The sequence below is a fragment of the Anthonomus grandis genome, chromosome 5 (assembly GCF_022605725.1).
Source record: "Anthonomus grandis grandis chromosome 5, icAntGran1.3, whole genome shotgun sequence".
NCBI lineage: Eukaryota > Metazoa > Arthropoda > Insecta > Coleoptera > Curculionidae > Anthonomus > Anthonomus grandis.
Window position 1 is genome coordinate 34,730,888 of NC_065550.1, and position 27,819 is coordinate 34,758,706.

General features: G+C 29.0%; 1 protein-coding gene across 4 annotated transcripts in view; it reads right to left on the reverse strand.

Moving 5' to 3' along the window:
* Window positions 1–27,819, reverse strand: part of LOC126736922 (semaphorin-2A) — a 713,174-nt gene that overhangs the window by 136,801 nt on the left and 548,554 nt on the right. For all 4 annotated transcript variants that reach the window (XM_050441559.1, XM_050441561.1, XM_050441558.1 and 1 more), the window contains one exon: window positions 5,681–5,732. In XM_050441559.1, coding sequence (XP_050297516.1) covers window positions 5,681–5,732 — 52 coding nt within the window. The remainder of the gene's footprint in view (window positions 1–5,680; window positions 5,733–27,819) is intronic.

Sequence of the window (27,819 nt, forward strand, 5' to 3'; positions counted from 1 at the left end):
AAGTTATCGATGAAATATAGTCCGAGCTCTTTTAAATGAAAATAATTTATGTTTTTAAAGTTTTCTCAAAAAAATAGAAATCAAAGGATTCATCATGTTCCATTAAGTTATGCACGAGATTTTAATTTTTTTTAATTTAAAGGTCGACTTGTGTTAATTCTGGAATATTAGCGTTTTTAATTTTTTTTCCTACTTAATTAATTTTAATATTTTATTGTATTAAAATTTAATGAAATTTTTTTGTTTGGGGAGAATTAAAAGAAAAGTAAGGTATGCAAATAATTTATCTTGAGCTTTTCTAATTAAAAATAATTAATTTCTTTATGGGAAAATAAAAAAAAAATAATGAAGGGTTCATCATGTTCAATTAGGTTATGCACGAAATTAGAAGGTACATTCTATATTTTTCTTGTAGATCTCAAAAACAGACTTGCCTGATTCTAAAACATTTGTGCAAAAAAAAACGTAATACTGGTCTGAACAAAACCTAAAGTCAAATATCTCTAGGAAAAATTTTAAGTATTAGTGCCCAAAAAATATAACATGCCAATGACAATTTTTAAATTACACTTTATGCAAACAAAGACTATGTTTAGGAAAACATAGTTAATTTTATTTCTATTTAATTTATCCTAGTTTTTTATTTTATTTGAATTTAATTATAATTTTTTTTTTTGGGAAAATTTAAAAAAACAGCAGCATCATATACATTTAAGTTATGCATGGAACTTATTCCAAGCTTTTCTAAATTGAAATCTTTAATTTTTTTTAAACGTTTACATTGGAAAAATAATTAAATATCAAAACGTTTATTATGTGCTATTAAGTTATGCATGGAATTATAAGATAAAATCGAGATTTACTAGATACAAAAGCACATTCTTATTAATAAACACACCATCATTATTTAAAACATCTCTAAAAAAATAAAAAAATATTTTAAATGGTCATTTCTAAACAACCCTTTTTTGCATAAAAAAATATTTTTTTTTTACTTAAAAGCCATACAAAATTTTCATTATTTACAAAAAGAAACGTTAATTAAATTAATAAAAAAAAATTGTTTGAAAAGCATTGCAATAAAGATAAAAATACCATCATGTACATTTAAGTTATGCATCGAATTAATTCTGAGCTTGTCTAAATTAAAAAGAACATGAAATATTTCAAAGGAAATAATTGATGAAATTATTTACTTTTATTTTAAACGTGTGGTTTTCATAATTTTCGTTATGCAAAATAATAAAAAAAAATATATCTTAAAAGGTTTATCATATGCTATTAAGTTATGCATAAAATTAGGAGATAAATTTGAGATTTTCTGAATACGAAGGCATTTTATTATCCTTTTTTTATTTTTATTCGTTTAAAAGGGGACTACTTAAACTAGTAGAACCCAAAATCATATATTTATAAACAAATACTCTTTGAATATTTTAAATGGTCATTCCTTTTGCAAAAAAAATAACTTTTTTTACTTTAAGGCCATAAAAAAATTACATTGGTTACAAAAAGAAACGTTAATTAAATTAATTAAATAATAATAATAATAATAATCTTTATTTAGCATAAATAGCTACATACAAAAACAAAAAATTTCCAAAAAATTTATAAAAATAAAAATACTTCTAATATTAATATTAATGTTCATAAACCTAATTCAACAACATATTTAGTCAGCAAAAGTACCATATAAGTAAGCAATAAATATCAAATGCTGGGTATCCCGATCCCCGACATTTGCAACGCCCCGGTTTTACCAGGAACAGCAGCATCCCGGTTATCCAAAGGGTACCGCATTATTCCGGTCCGTCTAAACATTGATGTTATGTCGGCGACCTAAGCGCCCCGGCACCAAAACTAGGTTTTAAAAAGAAATTGTTTGAAAAGCATTAAAATAAAGATAAAAAGACCGTCATGTACATTTAAGTTATGCATCGGATTAATTCTGAGCTTGTCTAAATTGAAAAGAACATAAAATGTTTCAAAGGAAATAATTGATGAAATTATTTACTTTTATTTTAAACGTGTAATTTTCGTTATGCAAAATAATAAAAAAAAACAATATTAAAAGGTTTATCATATGCTATTAAGTTATGCATGGAATCAGGGGATAAATTTGAGATTTTCTGAATACAAAGGCATTTTCTTATCCTTTTTTTATTTTTATGCGTTTAAAAGGGGATTACTTAAACTAGTAGAACCCAAAATCATATATTTATAAACAAATATTTTTTGAATATTTTGAATGGTTATTTCTTTTGCAAAAAAATAACTTTTTTTTACTTAAAAGCCATAAAAAATTACATTATTTACAAAAAGAAACGTTAATTAAATTAACTAAAAAAATTATTTGAAAAGCAATGAAATGTACAATTAGGTTATGCATCGAATTAATTCTGAGCTTTTCTAAATTGAAAAGAATATGAAATGTTCTAAAGGAAATAATTGATGAAATTATTTTAAATGTGTAGTTTTTATAACGTTTTTAATGCAAATTAAAAAAAAAACAAACATTAAAAGGTTTATCATATGCTATTAAGTTATGCATGGAATTAGGGGATAAATTTGAGATTTTCTAAATACATAATTTTTTTAGTTTTATTCGTTTTTAAAGAAGATTACTTAAACCAGTAGAGTTCAAAATCAAATACCTTCAAAGAAAATAAAAAAAAAACACATATAAAATCTTTTTTAAACAATAAAAACTTAAAAAATTAGTGGTAATATTTAAATAATTCATAAATGACTAACTTCGAACATTAGGGCTATTCTTCGACTATAAGTATGGGGAGTTTCCTCAATTTTAAGCATAATGTTAGATTCGGCTTAATAAATTTTAAATAAAATATAAAACGTTTATATTTTATTAAAACAGTTATAAGAATGACAAATGCTGTAATGCTGCTTTAATAATTCTACTGTCGTGTTTTTTCTCTTATGTAAATTTCTGCAATACATCTAACACAAAGTTATAATTTTTAAAACAGTTAATATATATAAGAAGATATAATAATAAGATATTTTTATTTTAATAAGCTTGTGTTTTATCAAATTATAATTCCAGTTATTTATTTATGCAAAATTAAAAAATTAATAAATATTAAAAGGCTTATGATATGCTATTAAGTTATGCATGGAATTAGGGGATAAATTTGAGATTTTCTGAACACAAAAGCATTTTATTATCCGTTTTTTTAATTTTATTTATTTTTAAAGGGGATTACTTAAAATACTAGAACCCATAATCCAATATCTTTAAATAAAATTAAAAAAAAACACATAAAAAATATTTTTTAAACAATAAAAACCTAAAAAATTAATGATAATATTTAAATAATTAATAAATGACTAACATCGAACATTAGGGCTATTCTTCGACCATAAGTATGGAGAGTTTCCTCAATTTTAAGCATAATATAAGATTCGGTTTCATTACTTTTGGTTGGAAGTTCTTCTTTTTATTTACCTCACATATCTAAGGCAACGTTCAATTATTAAAACAGTTATAAGAATGACAAATGCTGTAATGCTGCTTTAATAATTCTACTGTCGTGCTTTTTTTCTTATGCTAATTTTTGCAATAAATCAAAAAAAAGAATCAAGTCAAAAAAATAATAATTTTTAAAACAGTTGAGTATAATCAATTATATTTTTTAATAAGCTTGTGTTTTATTTAGAATACAATTGCAGTTATTTATTTATGAATTATTAAAACTGATACTTCAGGTGGTTACTTATACCCAACACTTTATTAATTTTTACTTTTTTTGAATATATACAATATCGTATCATTTTATATTATTTACAGAAGAGATTAATTAAATAAGAAAAGAAAAATTATTTAATTTTGAATTTTATTTCAATTTATAAAAAAAAACATCATATTTCCAGAAATGTTTACAACATTCATGAAAATACTCATTCAACAAAATTTGATCCAATAAAAACATTTAATCAGGAAATAAAAACTATATAAGAATATCTACATTACGTATATAAAGCCTCTAATAGATCTAACTCTATTTAAAATAGACCAAATATTTTTAATTAAATTCATGAAAAATTTATTTCCACCCCTTTTCCCTTTCTCCTTGCAAGAGTTTAACGAACTCAAAATAAAAAATTGAAAAATTCCCTCATCTTACTTCAATTTACCATATGGAAACTCGCAATCATTTAATTATAGCCTTAACGTAAAGTGCAAACAGGCCGCCGCGGTAACTAATGAGCGTACGTGTGTGCGAACGTGCTATTTTAAATCTTCGCAAAAATCCTAATGATGTAATTTAAAACTGGATTCTAAGGGCCAGTCACCTCCCTCATTATTTTTCACTAATAGCATCGTTAAGCGTCGTAGATTTTTCTAATGCCGGCCACTACGCGTTTAAATTTACATTTTGACCACGTTTTTTTTTTCTTCATTTTATTGCGATTTTTACTTTATAGGTAGTCGCACCCTAATAAGTTATGCATAAAAAACCTTTTGGATATTTTGGGTTTTTTATTCGTCTGTTTCAATTTTTCTATTGAGAAACTAATGTGTTCAGTTACGTATAGAATTAGAAAGTTATTTTTCTGAACAGAACTATCAATATAATTAAAAAAACATTTGACGTCAATTTATTTTTTTTTCAGGTTTTTTTCCTTCTTTTTATTGCGAGTAGTTTATAGGTAGTCGTGCCCTATTAAGTTATGCATAAAAAACCTATTGGTTATTTTGAGTTTTTATTTGTCTGTTTCATTTTTCTATTGAGAAACTAATGTGTTCAGTTACGTATAGAATTAGAAAGCTATTTTTCTGAACAGAACTGTTATTATAATTAAAGAAACATTTAACGTCGATTTCTTTATAATACGAATGCTGACGAAATTGTTGCAAGCACCTTAAATAAAATCCCGTTTCTTCTTGCTTTTCGTTTTTATACGGTATATACGACTTTCCGCTCTCTACTCCTTCTAAAGTAACTCGCGTACACATATAAGAAAAATAACTTTTACTCCGCGGGTTGCTCCCGGAAGTTTTACGACACAATTTCGTAAAACTGCAAAAGTAATTTATCAGTGAGGGAAAAATATTTTATCCCGGTAAGACGATGGGGTGGTGAGAGGGGGAAGGAGGGAGGAACCGGGAAGACGTTGAGTGGGGTCCCTCCTTTTTGTCGGGATAGATAAAGTGTCAATATTTGCCAGAGAGCACGTCGAATACGAGAACGCTTTTAGCGAGAAGGGATGGCATCATCGGGAATTATTATGAAAATCCCGATTCGCTGTCTTATAATAAATTTTTGCGTTTTTTTTTTTGTGTGTGTGGCACAAATATGGATTTAAAAAACTGTGGAAACAATTGACGCTTTCCCTCTCTCAAAATCCTCCTGATATTAAAAGTGAGGGAGGCGCTAAAGAGGCCTCTCTACCTCGGTATCTCGCGTAAAAGGTATTTTTAAAGAGGAATATTTTACCGTTTATTGGAAATAAGACAAAGCAGGACGGGAAGCTCCGGTATTTTTGATATTGCACGTTAAGGATGGGAATAAGGTGAAAGGTTAAAGGGTATTTAGCGCACGAACCAAATAATATATCGTATTGAAATAAAATATGGAGCGTTTGAAGTGAGAGAGACAATAGGAGGGAACCTTCAAGGGTGAAAAGAGTGTTTGGTTGTTTTTGGCTTACTTACCTCGCAGCTCGATTGGTTGATGTTGCTCAAGTTAAGTCGATATATTCGATCCCTGAAATAAAACAAATAAATTGTTAATTAATTTAGCTAGAGCTGAATATTTTTATTAAAATTTGATTTCATTATCAGAGAGTGTCTGAAAAATACCAACAGGGATACAAATCCCTTTTTATACGTAACTAGCTACAGAAATTCCCTTTTAATCCAACAGGATGACTGAAAATAACAAATTTGCTTGAATTTTTATTCTGTTCGCATTTAGTTCTATAATACTTCAATTTTGTGCTCAATGTAGCTATTTTTTTTAAAATTGTATTGGAAATACTTTTTTAGAAAAAAAATTGATTTTTTTAATTGATATATCAGAAAAAATAGTAAAATACATTTACTGTTTTAAAAAATAATTACTGCTTTTTCTAGAATTAAAGCAAAATATTCCTTGCTCACTTTACAACATGAATTTTCACGTATTTAAGCAAGCATTTAATTTTTCCAAAGCATCTTTAATGGCCTAAAACCAGCCACGTTTATGAGTCGAAATATTTTTCTAATTTGATTTTCTTTATCAATATCGACTACAGGAAAAAATGTCAGTATTATTTTTGGTGCAAAAACGTCTGATCTACAATTTCTGTAATTATACTTTTTTTTATTAGTCCAGTAGTTTTGGAGTTATAACTGAAAATATTTTTCAAAATCAATTTTCTCAAAAACTACCACTTTTCGACAAAAATTTTATTTATATTTTTGATAGAAAAACGTCTAATTTACAACTATTGTTATATTGTCTTTTCTTATTAATCCAGTAGTTTTGGAGTTATGATTAAAAATATTTTTCAAAATAGATTTTCTCGAAAAATATTACTCTTAGAAAAAAATGCAAATCATATTTTTAAAAGAAAAATAACTATAGTTTTTACATTTTTTTAAAAGTCCAGTAGTCTGAGAATTATAATAGAAAATATTTTTTAGAATCAATTTTCTTAAAAAAATTTACTTCCAGGCAAAAATTATAATATTGTTCTTAATAGAAAAACGCCTGATCTACAACTTTAATTATATTTTTTCGCATTAGTCCAGTGGCTTTTAAAGTTATGAACCAAAATATATTTCAAATTTGATTTGCACGAAAAATATCACTTCTAGAAAAAAAATTATAATTATATCTTTGATAGAAAAACTTAGGATCTATAACTTTAGCTACTACATTTTTTCTTTATTAGTGCAGTAGTTTTGGAGTAATTTTGGAGTGATTAAAAATATTTTTTTAAATCGATTTTCTCGCAAAATTTCAGTCAGTTCAGGTCAATTTTTTTACTTATTTCAGGTAAATAGAGTAGTTTTTCTTACATGTGTTGCAATAAAAAAATTAGGGTCGATTACATAGAGCTGTTTTCAGGCAATTTAAGTAATTTTTTTAATTATTACAGGCAGGTGAATCAGTCATATTTTCTAAATATAAAATTGACATAAACTACCCGGAAAAAAAATTATTCCAGGCAGTATTTTTTATTATTCTAAGCAGTTATAGTCAGGTTTTTGTTTTAATATTTTTTCGAATTAAAAAATATTGATTTCAACTGCCTAGACTAGAGTTTATTTTAGGCACTTGAAGTTTTTCAGTCATATTTTCTAGATAAAAAATTGAATCTAATCCAAGCAGTTTAGGTTTGATATTAACTTATTTCTTCCAATAAAAAAATATTGGCTTTATTTCAGGCAATTTAAGAGAACTTTTTAAATATTTCAGGCAGTTAAAGTCATTTTTACAGTTGTATTTTTTAAATAATAATAAATTACTTAAATAAACTGGAAAAAAATCATTCGATGCAGTTTTTTTAATTGTTTTATGTAAATTTAGTTACATGTTAAATCATTCCTTACAATTCAATAAGATTGACATCAATTGCCTAGACTATATTTTGTTTTAGGCAATTTAAGTTTCTTTTTTAATTTTTTTTTAAGTTGGTTTTTTGCTAATATTTTCCATTAACAAATTGAAAAAAGACTACCTGCAGGAAAATGTATCTCAAGCAGTTTTTTTTAAATTATTCCAGGCAGTTGTAGTCAGATTTTCAGTCTCTTTCTCTAATAAAAAATATTAACTTCAACTGCCTAGATTACAGTTTATTTCAAGAAATTTAAGGTCATTATTTAATTATTTCAGGCAATTAAAGTCCGTTTTCCAGTCAAATTTTTTAAATAAAAATTTGACCTAAACTACCTGAAAAAGAATTTATTCGAAGCAGTTTTTCTTAAATTATTTTGGGTAGCTTTAGTTAGTTTTTAATTATTTCTCCCATTCCAATATTGACCTCAACTGCCTAAACTAGAGTTTATTTCAGGCAATTTAAGTAAATGTTCTAATTATTCGAGGCAGTTAAAGTCCGGTTTGCAGTCATGTTTTTTAAATAAAAAAATGATTTAAACTACCGGAAAAATAATTAATTTAAAGCAGTTTCTTTTAAAATTATTTTGAGTAGTTTTAGTTAGACTTTAACTTATTTCTTCCATTCTAATATTGACCTCAACTGCTTAAATTAGAGTTTATTTTAGGCAATTTAAGACATTTTTTTATTATTTCAGGCAGTAGAAGTCAGTTTTGCAGTCATATTTTTTAAATAAATTACTTAAATAAACGGGAAAAAATTGATTCCAGGCAGTTTCTTATTTAATTGCTTTAGGCAGTTTTATTAGCATTTTAATTTATTTCTTACAATTAAAAAATACTGCCCTCAATTGCCTAGACTATAGTTTATTTCAGGCAATTTAAGTAAATTTTTTAATTATCTATAATAAAATAAAATCCGGTTTTCGCAATAACAATATTTTCCAATAAAAAAATTGACTCCTGCAGACTACCTGTAAAAAAAATATATTCTAGGCAGTTTTTTCTTAACTTATTCAAGGCAGTGGTAGTCAGATTTTAGTTTTCCAACAAAATATATTAACATCAACCGCTCAAATTACGATTTATTTCACGCAATTTAAGTAAATTTACTAATTATTTCTAAAAGTTAAAGTCAGTTTTTCAGTAATATTTTTCAGATAAAAAATTGAATCTATTCCAGGCAGTCTTAGTCAGGTTTGAACTTATTTCTTCCAGTAAAAAAATATTGGACTATAGTTTATTTTGGGCAATTTAAGTAAATTTTTAAATTATTCCAGGTAGTTAAAGTCCGTTTTCCTGTAATATTTTTTTAAATAAAAAAATTACTCAAACTACCTGAAACAGAATTTGTTCGAAGCAGTTTTTTTTTTAATTATATTGAGTAGTTTCAATTAGATTTTAACTTATTTCTCCTATTCCAATGATGACCTCAACTGCCATGACTAGAGTTTATTTTAGGCAATTTAAGGCATTTTTTAAATTATTTCAGGCAGTTAAAGCTAGTTTTTCAGTCATATTTTTTTAAATATTAATAAATCACTTGAATACACTGGAAAAATTGATTCGAGGCAGTTTCTTATTTAATTGCTTTAGGCAGTTTTAGTAAGATTTTAATTTATTTCTTAGAATCAAACAATACTGACCTCAATTGCCTAGACTATAGTTTATTTTAGACAATCTAAGTACATTTTCTAATTATTTCATTCAAGTCGGTTTTTGACTAATATTTTCCACTAAAAAAATTGAAAATTTGTAAAAAAATGTATTCTAGGCAGTTGTAGTCCGATTTTTTCAATAAAAAATATTGACTTCAACTGCCCAGATTACAGTCTATTTCAGGCAATTGAACTGAATTTTTTAATTATTCCCGGCAGTTAAAATCTTTCCAGTCATATTTTTCAATAAAGAAACTTTAAACGAACTACTTATAATAGAATATATTCCAGACAGTTTAAGTCAGATTTTTTGTAATTTTTCCAAATAAAAAAGATTGACTTTAATTGCCTAGAATCCAGTATATTTCAGGCAATTTAAATATTTTTTTTTATTATTCCAGGCAGTTCTAGTCTATCTAGTTAATTCGCCCAACAAGAAATATTTAATACAAAATATCTAGTTCTCTTTTAGGAACTTAAAGTACATTTTTAACTGACTTAAGTGAATTTTTATTAATTTCAGACCTTTGACGTCAATTTTTCCAGCTAATTAATGCAATTAGAGTAATTAAAATTGTCATGAATTAATTTATCAAAAAACAAAAATGCAAAATTGAATTCAATTTTCAATTTGACTTGAATAAAAACGTTTAGTGCCTAAAATCAATAAAACGAATGACTTGAACTGCCTGAAATCCAAGTTCTTTTAAATAACTAAAATACTCAAGCATTAATTTAATTTCGTAGCATATTGTTTTTAAAATATTCCAGGCTTTAAATACCAATTTTTTCAAAAAAATTTAACCGAATTCAACTTATGCAAAATAAATGCAAAACGTCAAAAAGCAGTTTGCGACTGGATAAAATATAATTCAAAAACAATACAGTTTTGATTGAGGCCTTTTAAATTTATGAAAATATATGTGTAGGCGCGTGTATACCGTATGAATAATAATAAATTTTCAGGAAATACGTATATACCGAGGCCGATTTACATATAGCGTTATGTTTGTTTTATATGTGAAAAGGGGGATGGGGGGGGGGATGAATATACGGATTTTGAATAAATCATCCCCGGCTAAAAATTAGTTTATTATTTATTTATGTTTGTTTAAGCCAGTTTCGAAATGCCAACGGCGTGTTTGTCGCCGAATTGTTCGTATACTAAATACAATACACACTTGACCGGAATGTAATTTTTAGGGCGAAATTGTGTTGTTTTTATTTTTTAATAGCCAGGCTTGGGGTTTTTTATTATTGGGAAAAGGGGGCGGGGAGACCTGAAAAAGCATGAAAATTTAGTAGTTTCACTGTTTAAAATAAACTGACCTGTTTTGCTCTTCAAATGCCTGGAATAAATAAAATAATTATTTTCGTCAGTAAGATCTTGCTATGTAATGATTTTACAGCTTAAAATGTCTGTAAAGAAATTATAGTTCATATTATTTCTATTTAAATAATATTTATTTCATGACTCAAGCCTTGGTAGATCAAAATATATCAACCGGAGACTTCCAAGTTGATTTTTTAAGATATATATTTTAAAACAGATATTCATAAAGGACCTTATCACAAAACAGCTCTATACATACTACATTTGATATCTTGCTCTATAGTCTTAGATATTTCTATACAAATTACACAGCCAATAATTTTCATTTAAGTAAGAGAACTACCTGGAATAAATAAAATAATAATTTTAGTCCAGGAAATTAATACTGAGACTAAAATATAAAATTGTAAAAATTATAAAAAAATAGGATTTGAACTAGCAGAACTTCCAAGCTTCACCACTCACTCATCAATTCGTTCGCTACTGGCTCCAAATCAAAACCACTGACTAAATATGATTAATATTACTAAAACATGATCAAATCTAGCATAACAAGTTACTTTAGTAACCGATCCAATTATTAACAATATGTAAACACGCACAACACAATGTAATATTAAGCAAATACCCCCCTCGCCCTCCCCGTTTATCCACATGTAATAAATTTAATAATGGTTTATTACTATTGACTCAAATTATGGAGCGATTATAATATATGTAGCATTCCACACACACACACACACACACACACACATATATATACAGTATTCCCGGCATTCCGTTCTCTAATTTAGGCTTATTGGTTCCGGGGGCAAATATTTGCGTATCCCGTAGGAAACACTAGGATCCGTCATATATCAAGAAACGAACCCTTTGCCGAATTCCGTAGCTTTGCGAAATTAATTGTGACCGAGCCAGGCCATAAGAGTAATTACTCCTTAGTCCCGGACGATGGGGATACTGGAAGAGTCCTTTTAGGCGTAAACTGGAAACTTCCAGATTATTGCATTAGATGTGCGAAGGGAGGAATGGAAATGCCGATGTTGCGAACGAGTTCTCGACTGTTTAGGAACAATGGGGCCGGACTAAACTTTATATAATATTGACGGTTATTTTAAACTGTTATTATTTGCTTGGAAAGGTTAATGTGGTGATCTCTGGAAAGTGCTTTGATGCTCTATAAGTTGAAAGTCTTCAACATACTTAAAACTTGTTATTTTTTTGATTATTACTGGATCTGGATCTTAGAAGAAAACATCGTGTAACTTTCTTATTAGCTGCTTTAACAAAAAGGTTAATAAGCAATATCTGTAGTCCATGTGAGCACCTATCGAAATCTACTACCAGAATTTTTAAAGAGTAAATTGTTTAGGAGTTATCACCAGTTAAAGTTTGATTGAAGTCACTTGGACCTTGGAGCGTCGGCCTGGGAGTCTACAGCTGATATCTTTTGATCTACTAAAGCTATAATGATGAAATAAACTTTGTTAAAAAGTAAATAATTAGTACTGCATTTTATGTGAAATGGTTCAAATCTCTATACTTGATATTAATAGAGTTATGAGTACTAGAACTTGTAGTGGATCTTAGATGAAAACTTCGTGTAACTTTCTTATTAGTTATTTTATGAGATAAATTAGTAAAGGAGAAATGTAATTTATGTGAGAAGCTATACAAATCTACTATTAAAAATGTTAAAGATTAAATTGTTTGAGAGTTATCAGCAGTTGACATCACTTGGACCTTGGATCGTCGGTCTGGAAGTCTACAGCTGATATCTCTTAATCTACTAAAGCTACCGTACTAAACTATACTTTATTTAGAAGTAAATAATTGGCACTACATTTTATGTAAAATGCTTCAAATCTCTAAACGTAATATTAATAGAGTTATGAGTACTAGAAGTCGTAGACGTGCCAAGTGACTGGATCTTAGACGAAAACTTCATGTAACTTTTTTATTAGTTCTTTTATAAAAATAATTAATAAACAAAAGTTGTAATTTATGTCAGCAGCTATCCAAATTTACTATTGGAATTTTTATAGAGTAAATAGTTTGGGAATTATCGGCAGTTGAAATTTAGTTGACGTCCCTTGGGCCTTGGAGCATCGTCCTGGAAGTCTACAGCTGATATCTCTTGATCTACTAAAGCTATCAGAATGAAATAAACTTTATTAAAAAGTAAATGATTTGTGCTACATTTCATGTAAAATGCTTTAAATCTCTAAACTTAATATTAATAGAGTTATGAGTACTGGAAGTTGTAGATGTGCCAAGTGACTGGATCTTAGACGAAAGCTTCATGTAACTTTCCTATTAGTTGTTTTATTAAAATAATTAATAAACAAGAGTTATAACTCATATGAGCACCTATCCAAATCTACTATTGAAATTTTTAAAGAGTAAACCGTTTAGGAGTTATTATCAGTTCAAGTTTTGTTGAGTACACTTGGACCTTGGAGCGTGGGCCTGGGAGTCTACAGCTGATATCTCTTGACCTACTAAAGCTATCATAATGAAATAAACTTTATATAGAAGCAAATATTTGGTACTATATTTCATGTAGAATGCTTTAAGTCTCAAACTTAATATTAATAGAGTTATGAGTACTAGAACTTGTAGACGTGCCAAGTGACTGGATCTTAGACGAAAACTTCGTGTAATTTTTTTACTAGTTGTTTAATGAGTATAATTATTAAACAAGACTTTTAATTTATATGAGCACCTATCCAAATCTGCTATTGAAATTTTTAAAGTGTAAACCGTTTAGGAGTTATTATCAGTTCAAGTTTTGTTGAGTACACTTGGACCTTGGAGCGTTGGCCTGGGAGTCTACATCGGATATCTTTTGATCTACTAAAGCTATCATGATGAAATAAACTTTATTTAGAAGAAAATAATTGGTACTACATTTCATGTAAAACGCTTCAGATCTCTTAACCTAATATTAATAGAGTTATGAGTACTAGAAGTTGTAGATGTGCCAAGTGACTGGATCGTAGACGAAAACTTCGTGTAACTTTCTTATTAACTACTTTATGAGATTAATTATTAAACAAGAGTTGTAATCTATGTCAACAGCTATCCAAATTTACTATTGTAATTTTTAAAGAGTAAATAGTTTGGGAATTATCAGCAGTTGAAATTTAGTTGACGTCCCTTGGGCCTTGGAGCGTCGTCCTGGGAGTCCACAGCTGATATCTCTTGATCTACTAAAGCTATCATGATAAAATGAATTCTGTGTAGAAGAAAATAATTGGTACTACATTTCATGTAAAATACTTCAAATCTCTAAACTTAATATTAATAGAGTTATGAGTACTAGAAGTTGTAGACGTGCCAAGTGACTAGATCTAAGACGAAAACTTCGTGTAACTTTCTTACTAGTTGTTTTATGAGAATAATTAATAAACAAGAGTTGTAATCTATAAGAGCATCTATCTAAATCTACTATTGAAATTTTTAAAGAGTAAACCGTTTAAGAGCTATCACCAGTTGAAGTTTGGTTGAAGTCACTTGGACCTTGGAGCGTCGGCCTGGGAGTCCACAGCTGATATCTCTTGATCTACTAAAGCTATCATGATAAAATAAATTCTGTTTAGAAGAAAATAATTGGTACTACATTTCATGTAAAATGCTTCAAATCTCTAAACCTAATATTAATAGAGTTATGAGTACTAGAAGTTGTAGATGTGCCAAGTGACTGGATCTTAGACGAAAACTTCATGTAACTTTCTTACTAGTTGTTTTATGAGAATAATTAATAAACAAGAGTTGTAATTTATAAGAGCGTCTATCTAAATCGAATATTGAAATTTTTAAAGAGTAAACCGTTTAAGAGCTATCACCAGTTGAAGTTTGGTTGAAGTCACTTGGACCTTGGAGCGTCGGCCTGGGAGTCTACAGCTGATATCTCTTGATCTACTAAAGCTATCATGATGCAATAAACTTTATTTAGAAGAAAATAATTGGTACTACATTTCATGTAAAATACTTCAAATCTCCAAACCTAATATTAATAGAGTTATGAGTACTAGAAGTTGTAGATGTGCCAAGTGACTGGATCTTAGACGAAAACTTCATGTAACTTTCTTATTAGTTGTTTTATGAGAATAATTAATAAACAAGAGTTGTAATTTATAAGAGCATCTATCTAAATCTACTATTGAAATTTTTAAAGAGTAAACCGTTTAAGAGCTATCACCAGTTGAAGTTTGGTTGAAGTCACTTGGACCTTGGAGCGTCGGCCTGGGAGTCTACAGCTGATATCTCTTGATCTACTAAAGCTATCATAATAAGATAAACTTTATTTAGAAGAAAATAGTTAGTGCTACATTTTATGTAAAGCGCATCAAATCTTTAAACTTATTATTAATAGAGTTATGAGTACTGGAAGTTGTAGATGTGCCAAGTGACTGGATCTTAGACAAAAACTTCATGTAACTTTCTTATTAGTTGTTTTATGAAAATAATTAATAAACAAGAGTTGTAATTTATAAGAGCATTTATCTAAATCTACTATTGAAATTTTTAAAGAGTAAACCGTTTAAGAGCTATCACCAGTTGAAGTTTGGTTGAAGTCACTTAAACCTTGGAGCGTCGTCCTGGGAGTCTACAGCTGATATTTTTTCATCTACTAAAGCTATCATGATGAAATAAACTTTATTTAGAAGAAAATAATTGGTACTACATTTCATGTAAAATACTTCAAATCTCCAAACCTAATATTAATAGAGTTATGAGTACTAGAAGTTGTAGATGTGCCAAGTGACTGGATCTTAGACGAAAACTTCGTGTAACTTTTTTATTAGTTGTTTTATGAGAATAATTAATTAACAAGAGTGGTAATCTATATGAGCATCTATCCAAATCTACTATTGACGTTTTTAAAGAGTAAACCGTTTAAGAGCTATCACCAGTTGAAGTTTGGTTGAAGTCACTTGGACCTTGGAGCGTCGGCCTGGGAGTCTACATCTGATATCTCTTGATCTACTAAAGTTATCATGATGCAATAAACTCTATTTAGAAGAAAATAATTGGTACAACATTTCATGTAAAATGCTTCAAATCTCTAAACCTAATATTAATAGAGTTATGAGTACTAGAAGTTGTAGATGTGCCAAGTGACTGGATCTTAGACGAAAACTTCATGTAACTTTCTTATTAGTTGTTTTATGAGAATAATTAATGAACAAGAGTTGTAATTTATAAGAGCATCTATCTAAATCTACTATTGAAATTTTTAAAGAGTAAACCGTTTAAGAGCTAGCACTAGTTGAAGTTTGGTTGAAGTCACTTGGACCTTGGAGCGTCGGCCTGGGAGTCTACATCTGATATCTCTTGATCTACTAAAGTTATCATGATGCAATAAACTCTATTTAGAAGAAAATAATTGGTACAACATTTCATGTAAAATGCTTCAAATCTCTAAACCTAATATTAATAGAGTTATGAGTACTAGAAGTTGTAGATGTGCCAAGTGACTGGATCTTAGACGAAAACTTCATGTAACTTTCTTATTAGTTGTTTTATGAGAATAATTAATAAACAAGAGTTGTAATTTATAAGAGCATCTATCTAAATCTACTATTGAAATTTTTAAAGAGTAAACCGTTTAAGAGCTATCACCAGTTGAAGTTTGGTTGAAGTCACTTGGACCTTGGAGCGTCGGCCTGGGCGTCTACAGCTGATATCTCTTGATCTACTAAAGCTATCATGATGAAATAAACTTTATTTAGAAGAAAATAGTTACTGCTACATTTCATGTAAAACGCATCAAATCTTAAAACTTATTATTAATAGAGTTATAAGTACTGGAAGTTGTAGATGTGCCAAGTGACTGGATCTTAGACGAAAACTTCATGTAACTTTCTTATTAGTTGTTTTATTAAAAAGATTAATAAGCAAAAGTAATAGTCCATATAAGCTTCTATCCAAAACTACTATTGAAATTTTTTAAGAGTCAACCGTTTGGGAGTTATCAGTAGTTAAACTTTGGTTGATCTCACTTGAGCCTTGGAGCGTTAGCCTGGGAGGCTACAGCTGATATCTCTTGATCTACTGAAGCCACCATCATGAAATAATCTTTGTTGGAATCACAATAACTTAGTCTACAATTCATGTATTAGCCCTTGAAACTCTAAATATAGTACCAACCGAGATATCGAGACTAGAACTTGTACATTTCCCAAGAGACAGATATTTCACGAAAAAATTCTATACGTATCTCTCTTGGAGTGTACTTTATGAAGACCATCAATAAAAGACAGTAAAGTTGTAGAAAATCTGATTATCTATCTAAGACCACCACATCTAAAATCAACGGAACTGGAAGTCTATAGCTCACATCTCTTGATCCACTGATGCTACATGCATGAAATAAAAAATAATTGAAAATAAATTAATTTTTCTATAATTTTTGTAAGCACCTTTAAACATTTAAATATAATTTTAAGAGAGATATATGATCCAGAAAAGGGGAAAAAGAGCACTCAAGAAATGACTGCATGACTATAGAAGGTAAAAAACGAAATAAGTGAGAAATTATTTTGTTTCTTACAGGCACTCCTGGAATAAGAATTCCATAATTCAAAATAGACTCTTCAAAGATGCTTGAAAATAATTAGTTAAAAAAAGAATACCGTAACAATGGGTATACCCTAATTTCCTGTTTTACCCCTTGCTTCAACTTCCTGGAAGAAAACCATTATTTACTTGAGAATCGAAAATCTCTGTTTATTTTATCCTGTTATTTTCAAGTAGTTCTCCAAACTAAATATTCAATCGACCTGCCATCCTGTATACCTCTGATAAATTCCCAATTACCCGAAAAGAACGTGAAACGCCAAAACGTCACCTATATCAACTGACAGTCCAGAAATAACATTATGTTCCCATAATAAACTAAAATCTGTCCGATTTCAATTCCGGAAAGTGCACGCCATTCAAATCCCTATCTGTAGCGAAGTTTTAGACACCTGACACGAGTCGTATAACCCTACTCCAAGGTGGAGAGTTTATTATTTATAAATGTTCGACGCGGGAACTTATTGGGTATTATACATGACAGAGGTGATTTTAAAAATATTAATTGATGATACAACGCTTAGGTAATAAGTCAAAATTTTAAGGGATGATAGTCGGTACGATAAGCCGTTACAAATGTGAGGCAAACCGAACTGAATGCACATTCGCCTCCATTTTTGGAACGTTACTTCCGCATGAATTCGCCTTTGCAGGCACGCGGCTTATCTTGCCCTTCTCATGTTCAACGGCCAAGATATATTTGTATGCCGCGTATCCGAATAATGGATATAAGCAGCACCCACCACCATTATTATCAAATTATCGGACCAGTAAGAAATACGTGTATACGTGACGATGACGTGTTAAATGCACCGAGCGGGGGTAGTATTTGCATAACCGATAATCCCGTACGTACTACGCCATGTAACTTTGATAATTCACTTATCCCCCGGCCATCGAAACCCAAAAAGTCCTCGTAAAATGGAAAATCTAACATAACTGGCCTGCGGCTTTGCAAAATGCATACTAATGCATCAATTACTGTGCGGCCCTGGGAGGCCCATTAGCATACCAAGCACCGACACATTAAAAAGATGGCCACGGTTTTAATTATGACCGAGTATGGGAGTTGTACATTATTTTCCGCACGAGCTCTAACGAGATCAAAAAGTGAAGGGAGGCAGGGGGTGACTTTTTTTTCAGTTAAGTGAATTTTTAAATTCATTCGACCAACATTAAATACCCAAAAATATGTGAAATGTTTTGTTTGTTTGCAGATGACAGGTGCATTGTGAGTCATTGAACGTTTGTTTCTGACTGTCTGGATCCATAGAAATGGTGGTTTTCTAGCATCGTTTACACAATTAAATAAAAAGAAAATAATTTTTTCTTATTATCACTCCTGATGATTGCTCATACTTAAATCTGAATATATGTTTTTTTTCTATCTGACTTTTTTAGAGTAATTAGACTACAGTCGATAATTTTTGGAACAAAAATCCGGTAGGGTGGATTTGATTGAAAAAGGAAGAAAATATAATACAAACTAAAGAAAGAATGTTTTAGGTGATTTTTGGGTTTATCTGTTGACTGTTCTTGGTGCAGTATTTTTCCCACGCAGTCATGACGTGCCTTATACTCAGTTTGGGCAAACGTTTGACATCCTCCCGTTATGTGTTGGATGGATTCTGTCACTTGGCATCCATATCGACATTTGTCATTATTATTATTATTATTATTATTATTATTATTATTATTATTATTATTATTATTATTATTATTATTATTATTATTATTATTATTATTATTATTATTATTATTATTATTATTATTATATTAATTCAGTGGCGTAGTTTTTAATTTATGAGGATTTTATGATTTTTTCACTTAAAAAATAAGTCTCTAAATTTTATTTTTTGTTAAATTTTGAATAATTTTAAAAAATGGTAAAGCAGGTGTCTAATAAAATTAATCAAGGAGTCCGTATAAAAATTTTGAAATAAAAAGTGACGTAGTTTTTGAATTATGAGCATTTTGTGACTTTCTTACTTGAAAAAAAAAATCCTCAAAATTTTAAATGATTTTTCAAAAAAAAATTAAATCGATTTAATCGAAAAGTGTGTACACGAATTTCTAACAATATCAGTAGCGTAGTTTTTGAGATATGAGCATTTTGTGATTTTTTTCATTTGAAAAAAAAATCGATTTAATAAAGAAGCCTGAATATGAATTTTCACATAATTCAGTGGCGTAGTTTTTGAGTTAGGGATTTTATGATTGTTTTACATAAAAAAAATATTACTTATTTTATTATTATTTAAAAAAAACCCTACATGGGTATCTAAATAATTTAATTGAAGAATCTGTATATGAATTTTCACGTAAATCAGTGGCGTAGTTTTTGAACTATGAGGGTTTAGTCTCTAAATTTTTTTTTTTCATAATTTTGAACAATTTTTTAAAAATTGTATAACAGGTGTTTAATGAAAGAGTCCGCATAGAAATTCTCAAAAAAAATTATGTCGTAGTTTTCGACTTATGATGATTTTGTGAATTTTTTATTCAAAAAAATTTTTTTTTTGCAAAATTTAAAATGATTTTTCAAAAAAGCTGGAATAGGTTCCTAATTAATTTAATCGAACAGTCTAGGCACACATTTTTAACTCAATCAGTAGCGGTTTTTTTGAGTTATGAGCGTTTTATGATTTTTTTCACGAAATAAAATATTTTCCAATTTTTGTTTGCAAGATACTAAGGGATTTTTCAAAAAACTCGAAGCAAGCAAGTGTCTAACAAAATTAATTGAGCGGTCTACGTACAATTAATTGTATACGAGTTTTTAAATAAATAAGTAGCGTAGTTTTTGAGTTATGAGCGTTTTATGATTTTTTTTCACTTGGAAAAATTATTATATGTTCCTTAATTTTTTTATCTTCCACATTGTGAGTGATTTTTAAAAAAAGGTTAAATAGTTTTTTCATATATTTCCTATATCATCGATTCATTAATTTAATAGTGTTTGGATTGCCTGGAATTATTGTTTTTCTGGCATGGTTTGTCAAGTTATACCAGAAAAACATCACTTTGTTCCAGAACTTTTGTAATTATTAAACTGAGATAAGGATATATGAATGAGGACCCAGCTTTTCCATTCATTTCCTATATCATCGTTGCATTTATTTAATAGTGTTTGGATTGTCTGGAATTTGTGTTTTTTTGGCATAGTTTGTCAAATTATACCAGAAAAACATCACTTTGTTCAAGAACTCTTGTAATTATTAAACTGAGATAAGGATATATAAATAAGAACCCAGCTTTTACAGTATCCAATTAATTTAATTAAAGAGTATGTATACAAGTTTTCTTATAAATCAGTGGCGTAGTTTTTGAGTTATGAGCGTCTTATGATATTTTCATTAAAAGAAAAAAATGCCTGAAAATCTAATATTTTCTTAAAACCTGAAATAGGTGAATTTCCAGTATAGAATTTAGACATTTATATTACGTAGTTCATTATAATAACAATTTTAAATACATTAATCTTAAATTCTAATCACTTATCCATAAGTGATTGTCTCTCTGAGGGCATTTCTTTGTCGCATCTTCTTCACCTCTAATATTATTTTAAATAATGTTTATCCACATTTTAGCTAAATCATTGAGTCACTTCTGCATAAAGAATCATTTAGTTACTAGATCTACAGCTATTATAGCAAGGTTTCAGGTAACTTAAAAGGACTTTAAAAAAGACATTCCTAAAATTCTCTCGAAATCCACTCAGAGATTAATTAAGAATTAAATAATTTTTAGATACAAAATTTAGTTTATAGTTCAATCAAATAAGTTGTCATGTTAGTTCAGGTTAAGAAAGCTAACTCTAACTTTACAAGGCTTTTGTAATAATTTTTTATTGCAATAAAGCCTTAGACACATCTCGTGAGAGTAAAGAAAAGGTTTTCAAGAGCTTTAAAATGTACAATTCTCCATTTTTTCAAAATAAATTCCATTCTCTTAGACGCATTATCAAACTACAAATACGCAATGAATATAAGTTGTATACAGGGTGTCATTGAAATGGTGTAAAAAAATTCGGGGGGGTGATAGTACTCCTAAAAATTTTAAAAAAAGTTCCTATAACTATAGGGCGGAAAATGCATATTAAGGGAGTTAGGGGCACTGAAAGGGTAAATTTAAAAAACGGTTTTTTTGAAATTGTAGGCTTAAAAAACGAGATAAAATTTCGAAAAAAAATCCTCTGCCATAAATTTTGACCCAAAATCAAATGGTGATACTGAAAAATAATTTGGAAAATCGGAAAGGGTAGTTTTTGCAAGGGTAGGGGGTTAATTCGTGAATAACTTTTTTTAGGTTATTTTTTTCGCAACGTGGGTTCATTTTTTAAAAACTACATACTTTTTCCTACAAAAAAGGTACTCTTGTTGCACATCGCCCAGAACGATGGTTTTCGAGAAAATTGAAGGCAAAATGTTTGCTCTGATGGGTTGCTAACTGGTTTAAACAACAAAACCTATGAAAGTTATGGGGTTTCAAAAGTAAACACGTAGTTATTAAATAATTAATTGAAAAATCTAAATTTTATGATTTTTAAAACATCTTATTGCTTTAAAAAACGAAATAAACCAATTACCAAAATTCCTTATTAAAATAATGCATTTCTTAATTCATTCATAGTAAATGTTCAAAGTGACCACCATTCATTTCAATGCAGACATCTGCTCTTCTTCTCCATGATCTGCGTACCCTGTGGAATATCCCTGGGGTTGTACGAATTTGATTGGAACAGTCGATAATGCGTTGACGTAGTTGCTCTTCAGTATTAATCGGCACTGAGTAAACCAAAGTTTTCAAGTGGCCCCAGAAGTAGAAATAGTTTTAAAAATCATGAAATTTAGATTTTTCAATTAATTATTTAATAACTACTTGTTTACTTTTGAAACCCCATAACTTTCATAAGTTTATGTTGTTTAACCAGTTAGCAGCCCATCAGAGCAAACTTTTTGCCTTCAATTTTCTCGAAAACCATCGTTCTGGGCGATGTGCAACAAGAGTACCTTTTTTGTAGGAAAAAGTATGTAGTTTTTAAAAAATGAACCCACGTTGCGAAGAAAATAACCTAAAAAAAAGTTATTCACGAATTAACCCCCTACCCTTGCAAAAACTACCCTTTCCGATTTTCCAAATTATTTTTCAGTATCACCATTTGATTTTGGGTCAAAATTTATGGCAGAGGATTTTTTTTCGAAATTTTATCTCGTTTTTTAAGCCTACAATTTCAAAAAACCGTTTTTTAAATTTACCCTTTCAGTGCCCCTAACTCCCTTAATATGCATTTTCCGCCCTATAGTTATAGGAACTTTTTTTTAAAATTTTTAGGAGTACTATCACCCCCCCGAATTTTTTTACACCATTTCAATGACACCCTGTATATCAAACTGCATCGAAAGGAATATTTCTTTGGACCCATCTAACTTTTGGAATTTTATTGGTTCTAAGAAGGCTAGCATCAGGATTCCTGGTATGATGAGGCTACCCGATGACGTGGTAATTAAAGACCCACAAGACATAGTTGATGCTTTTGCACTGTTCTTTGGTGAGGCATTTATACGATCAAATTTCATTAACCATTCGCCGACGTCTGATAATGTGCCCCACTTTGACATTTCCAACGTTGATGCTTCCCAGATTATTTTGGCTAGGAAAAAACTGAAAAATAAGTTAACATCTGGTGTAGACGGTGTGCCTAGCTTCTTGGTTAAAGATTGCATTGGTGTCCTGGCTGATCCGCTGACCCGCATTTTTAACTTAATACTGTCAACAGAACAGATTCCTGAAATTTGGAAGACTGATAAAATAATATAGCTGGGGATTCTGATCAAATCGTGAACTACAGGCCAATCTCATTAGTCTGTAACTTCTCAAAAATGTTCGAAATTATCCTGATTCGGTCGCTATTTAGTCACGCAAAAGAATTCATCTCTGTAGACCAGCATGGATTTTTTATCGGGCGATCTTGTGTTACTAACTTATCCTGTCTGTCTAGCCACATCTGTAAATCACTTGATGTTAATACTCAAGTCGATGTTATTTATACCGCTTTTCAAAGGGCCTTTGATCGGATAGATCACTATATTTTGCTGCATAAATTAACTCAGTATGGTTTTTCAGCGAGATTATTTAATTTATTTCATTCCTACTTGATTGGTAGATCTCAATATGTTAAATATGAGGGCTTTAAATTAAAACTTTTTAACGTAACGTCGAGTGTGCCACAGGGCTCGAACCTGGGTCTGCTCCTGTTTAGTTTTTTTTTATAAATGACTTGATTGAGTCACTCACTTGTCATACGCTGGCTTTTAAATGTATATAGTTTGGAGGATTGTGTTTTTCTTCAGAACTGTTGAAAAACATTGGTGGTATGGTGCGCTGTTCACAGGTTAGGCTTGATTGCGGCTAAATGTAGTGTGGTCAGTTAATCTAAATCAAAAACACCCTTAAATTTTGATTACTTTATTAATGATACTATTTTGAATAGAGCAAATTAATGATTTTGGTATCATTGACTCTGAATTTACATTCGTTCCACGCTTCAACAACATAGTCAAGTCAGCCTTGAGAAGGCTTGGGTTCATAATTAAAAGTTCTCAGAATTTTACTTTGGAGTTTTACTTTTCTGTTGCTTTGTGAGTTCAAAACTGGAGTTTGGCTGCATTATATGGAACCCGCTCTATCAGAATCATGTTGGTCTCCTTAAATGTGTTCGGTGTAGATTTGCTAAGTTTTTGGCCTTCAGGCAGGATGGCATATATCCAGTTAGAGGGTTTGATAATCGGCAACTATTGGAACGCTTCAACCTACATCCATTACATCTCAGAAGAAAGATCTTCTCTGTAAAATTCCTGCATGGGTTACTGAATGGATTCATTGATAGTCCTGTACTTCTTTCTGGTGTACGTTTCATGGTGCCTAGGCTTAGTGCTAGACATTCCCTAACATTTTTCTGCCAAATCGCCACTATATACAATATGCGCTATATTTAATCGGATCTGTCACATGTGCGATATAAATTTCTCTCCGGTTCATGTGATTGTCGATATCTTGGTGGATCATTACTCTTGGGATTAAGACCTATGTGTTTGAGTTATTGTTATTAGGTATATTGCAGTTAATTTAATTTAATTTTGTTGAATATGTGTGTATCTTGTTAAACTTTTATAATTGGGTTTTTATATCATATTAATAGTTATTTGTTCTAATTTTTTGAATAACTTTTGAGATTGTGACTTTACTTTTTTATTTTCATTCTTTTAAGTTTGTTTTGATTTTTTTTAACTATATTTTTTATTGTTTTGCAACTGTTTCCTGTTATTGGGCAACTTGCCTGTTGGAAATAAAGGCTTATAAAGGCTTATTAATATTATTAACTGCCTTGTATATTTTTTTTTTTATTTGCCATAGCAAATTTTTTTTTTTCGTAGAAAATGAAGATATCAACAAATAAAAAGCCCACTAATTTTTTAAAACAGTAGATATTTTGAAGGAAGAATATACGGTTGAAAAATTTTAAATGGGGCAAAGAAATAAAAATTTTAATTAAAAAAAGTGTTTGGGACATAAAATGTAGCTAAAAACTCTTTTAAAAATTTCAATGATTTTTTGTGTTCCAAAGGGTTTCTCAAACATTTTCGACCTCAGTCTAGGTCGGTTTAAAAATAGCTTAATCCCATAAAAGTGAAACGATTGACCCTCAATAATAAACCACACACATACACGGACAGATCATATAAAAAGGCATTTTAATAAAAATTCAAAAGGTTATAAAATCCAGAAAAATATGATAAAATAAAAAAGGCGATCCGCGCCAGAGGCCAGAAACGGGCGTTATAAATCTAACATATTCTTTTATTAAATTCATGTCCGTTGCGGCTGGCGAGCATAATACGCTTTTATTTAGTGCACTACTGCCTTCCTAGCGCCTTATTTTCGAAATAAAATTTTTATATAAGGAAATTCCTGGGCAATTTTTTTCTTTGAGGCAAGCCCCTTCAAATACCACTAATCCATATATAAACGGTACAAATCAATAATCAAATACAGGATTTATTAATTTAATAAAAGCAAAAAAAAATAAAATTTATTATTCCAACGTACATTAATTAAAATATTACAACCATAAAACAAAGGAGGTAACGGACATTATTTCTGGATGCCGAAGCTTTTATTATATGGATTTTATTTTTATCATTATGTTGTTGCTATTGTTTTTTAGAAGAAGAGGACCGAGCTTTAATTGCGTTTTATTTATTTAAAACAATGGGGGTTCGTTAGGTATTGAAGCTTGCATTTAATTTAATTGAAACTTTATTGCTGATTTAATGCGAAGTATGAGCATATTAAAATCTATGATGTTTTCAGGACAATGGGTGCTCTGGAACTATTATTGACGTTTGTGATCTTCTTAAGGCCAAATAAGTATTTTTTTTTTTGGTTTTTTATGGTATTTTGTTTTTCAGTCACATATTATATTTCTTAAGAATTTTTTGTAAAATCTTTTAATTTTTTTGAAATGTCTGGTCAATTTATTCAAGGAATACGTGTACAAATTAGCAAAGCTCTATTTTAAGTAAGTGCGCAAATAAAGTGGCACTTAACGTCTAAAAAATTTACTGTGTTGTATGTACTTAAATAATTTTATATTTTTTTACATATATTATGTAGCACATTTTTGCTAAATTAATATAGATTATTATTATATTATATGTACTCAAAAAGTGACGAGCTTTGAAATTTAAAAAAAAATATGTTCTTTTTAAATTTTTCCTGGCAGCGTTTTTTGGATCTTTTAAAGTTTTTCTTAAATTTCTTTTACTTTTTTTATTATTCTTTAAATAATTTTGTTTTTCACAATTTTGAAAATATTTTATTATAAAAATTTTGTATGAAAAAAAACTGCAAGTTTTTTGGAATTTTTTGGGTTTTCTTAAATTTTTTTATTCTTCCAGGTAGATTGTTACTATTTTGGTTTTGTTTAAGATACTCAAAATGATCCAATTTTGAGATTTCAAAAAACTGAGTTTCTTTTTCTTTCTTAATTTTTTTGAGTTTTCGTGGCATTTTTTATTTTAACTGAAAACAACGTTTTTTTGAACGCGAATTTTCTTTAATTTCTTTTTAAGTAATGGAAATAAATGTTTGTATAGGGTATTGGTTTTTAATTAATTGTTTTTAATTAAATATTTGAAATTACTATTTTTATTTTTTGGCCTTTTTATGCAGCTATCATCCTGATAAAAAAATTATTATTAGATTTGAATTATGACTAGTTTGTGGACTTTTAAGGAAAAAAAATATATTTTTTCACAAGTTTTTATATTTTTTTAAAACGCCGAAATAAGTGTTTAATCAATTTAATTGATGAAAATGTGTACAAAAATTCAAAAGTGTATTTTGAGTTTTAATAAAAAAAATTTATATTTCTGAAAAAAAAATATGTTTCCCTTTTTTTTAAAAACGCTAAAGTACATATCCAATCACTTAAATTGCTAAAAATGTATACAAATTTTTAAAAGTGTATTTAAAGTTCCTTAAAAAACATTTTTTTTACTTATTTAAAAAACGCTGAAATAGGCGTCTGATCAATTTAATTTAAATTTTAACTATACACGTCTGATCAACTCATATCTTGAGTGCGTAAATCAATAAACCAACAGCTCCACACCTCCCTATCAGTAAAGCGTTCCAGCTTCCTATATAACTAAAGTTTTGTGATGCAGCAACACATTTGTATATATAATTTCCTTAAAAAAATATACCAGAAAGTGGTCTGGAAATATGTGAATTTTGATGTATATGGGAAATATATATGCTTGTTTCTTCACAGTGCAACTGGATAAGGATGGAAATCAATTAAAAATTATAAACAGTTAGAAATGAAAAAACACTCCTAATTTTACTGCTAGGAATAATCCAGAAATGTCTTGCAAAGGCCCGAAATAAACTAGAAATGATCTTTAATTGCCTGGAGATATTCAGAAATGACTTTCAAATTCAGTTTCTTGGAAGAAGTCTGAAAGTACCAGGAAATTTTCTGTTATAACGCAAAAAAGATATAAAATAAGCCAGAAATGACTTTCAAGAACCTAGAAGAAACTAAAAATCACCTTTATAGTTTTCTAAAAAAAAGGGATAAGAATAGTTTTTTACTAAAATTACTTAGGAATGACTTACAGGTGCCTAAAAGAAACTAGAAATGACTTTCAATTGTCCGGTGAAAATCAGACATCACTTTAAAATGCCTGGAAGAAACCAGAAATTACTTTTAAGTGCCTGGAAGACCTTCAAGTGCTAGGAATAAATCAAAAGTTACCATCAATCGCTTGAAATAATAAACTAGAAATAACCTTCAATTGCCTGTAAGAACCAAAAAATGCCCTATTCCAGCCTAAAAGAGATCACAAATATTTTTTAACTCCTGATTTTAAGCGGCTTTTGAATTTTGACCATTTTCTTGACATCTTTTTTTAATCATCACATTGCGAATTTGCATTGAAAAAAAAAACTCTCCTTTCAAAAACTTTTTTTTTTATTTATTTTAAACCTATTTAAAAAGAAGAGCTGTCTAATTATTTCAAGTTTTGTACACATTTTTAAAATCATACCTTGATTGTCTTTTAGGTTAAGCACTTTGGAAAAAAAATCAATTTAAAACAAAAATATT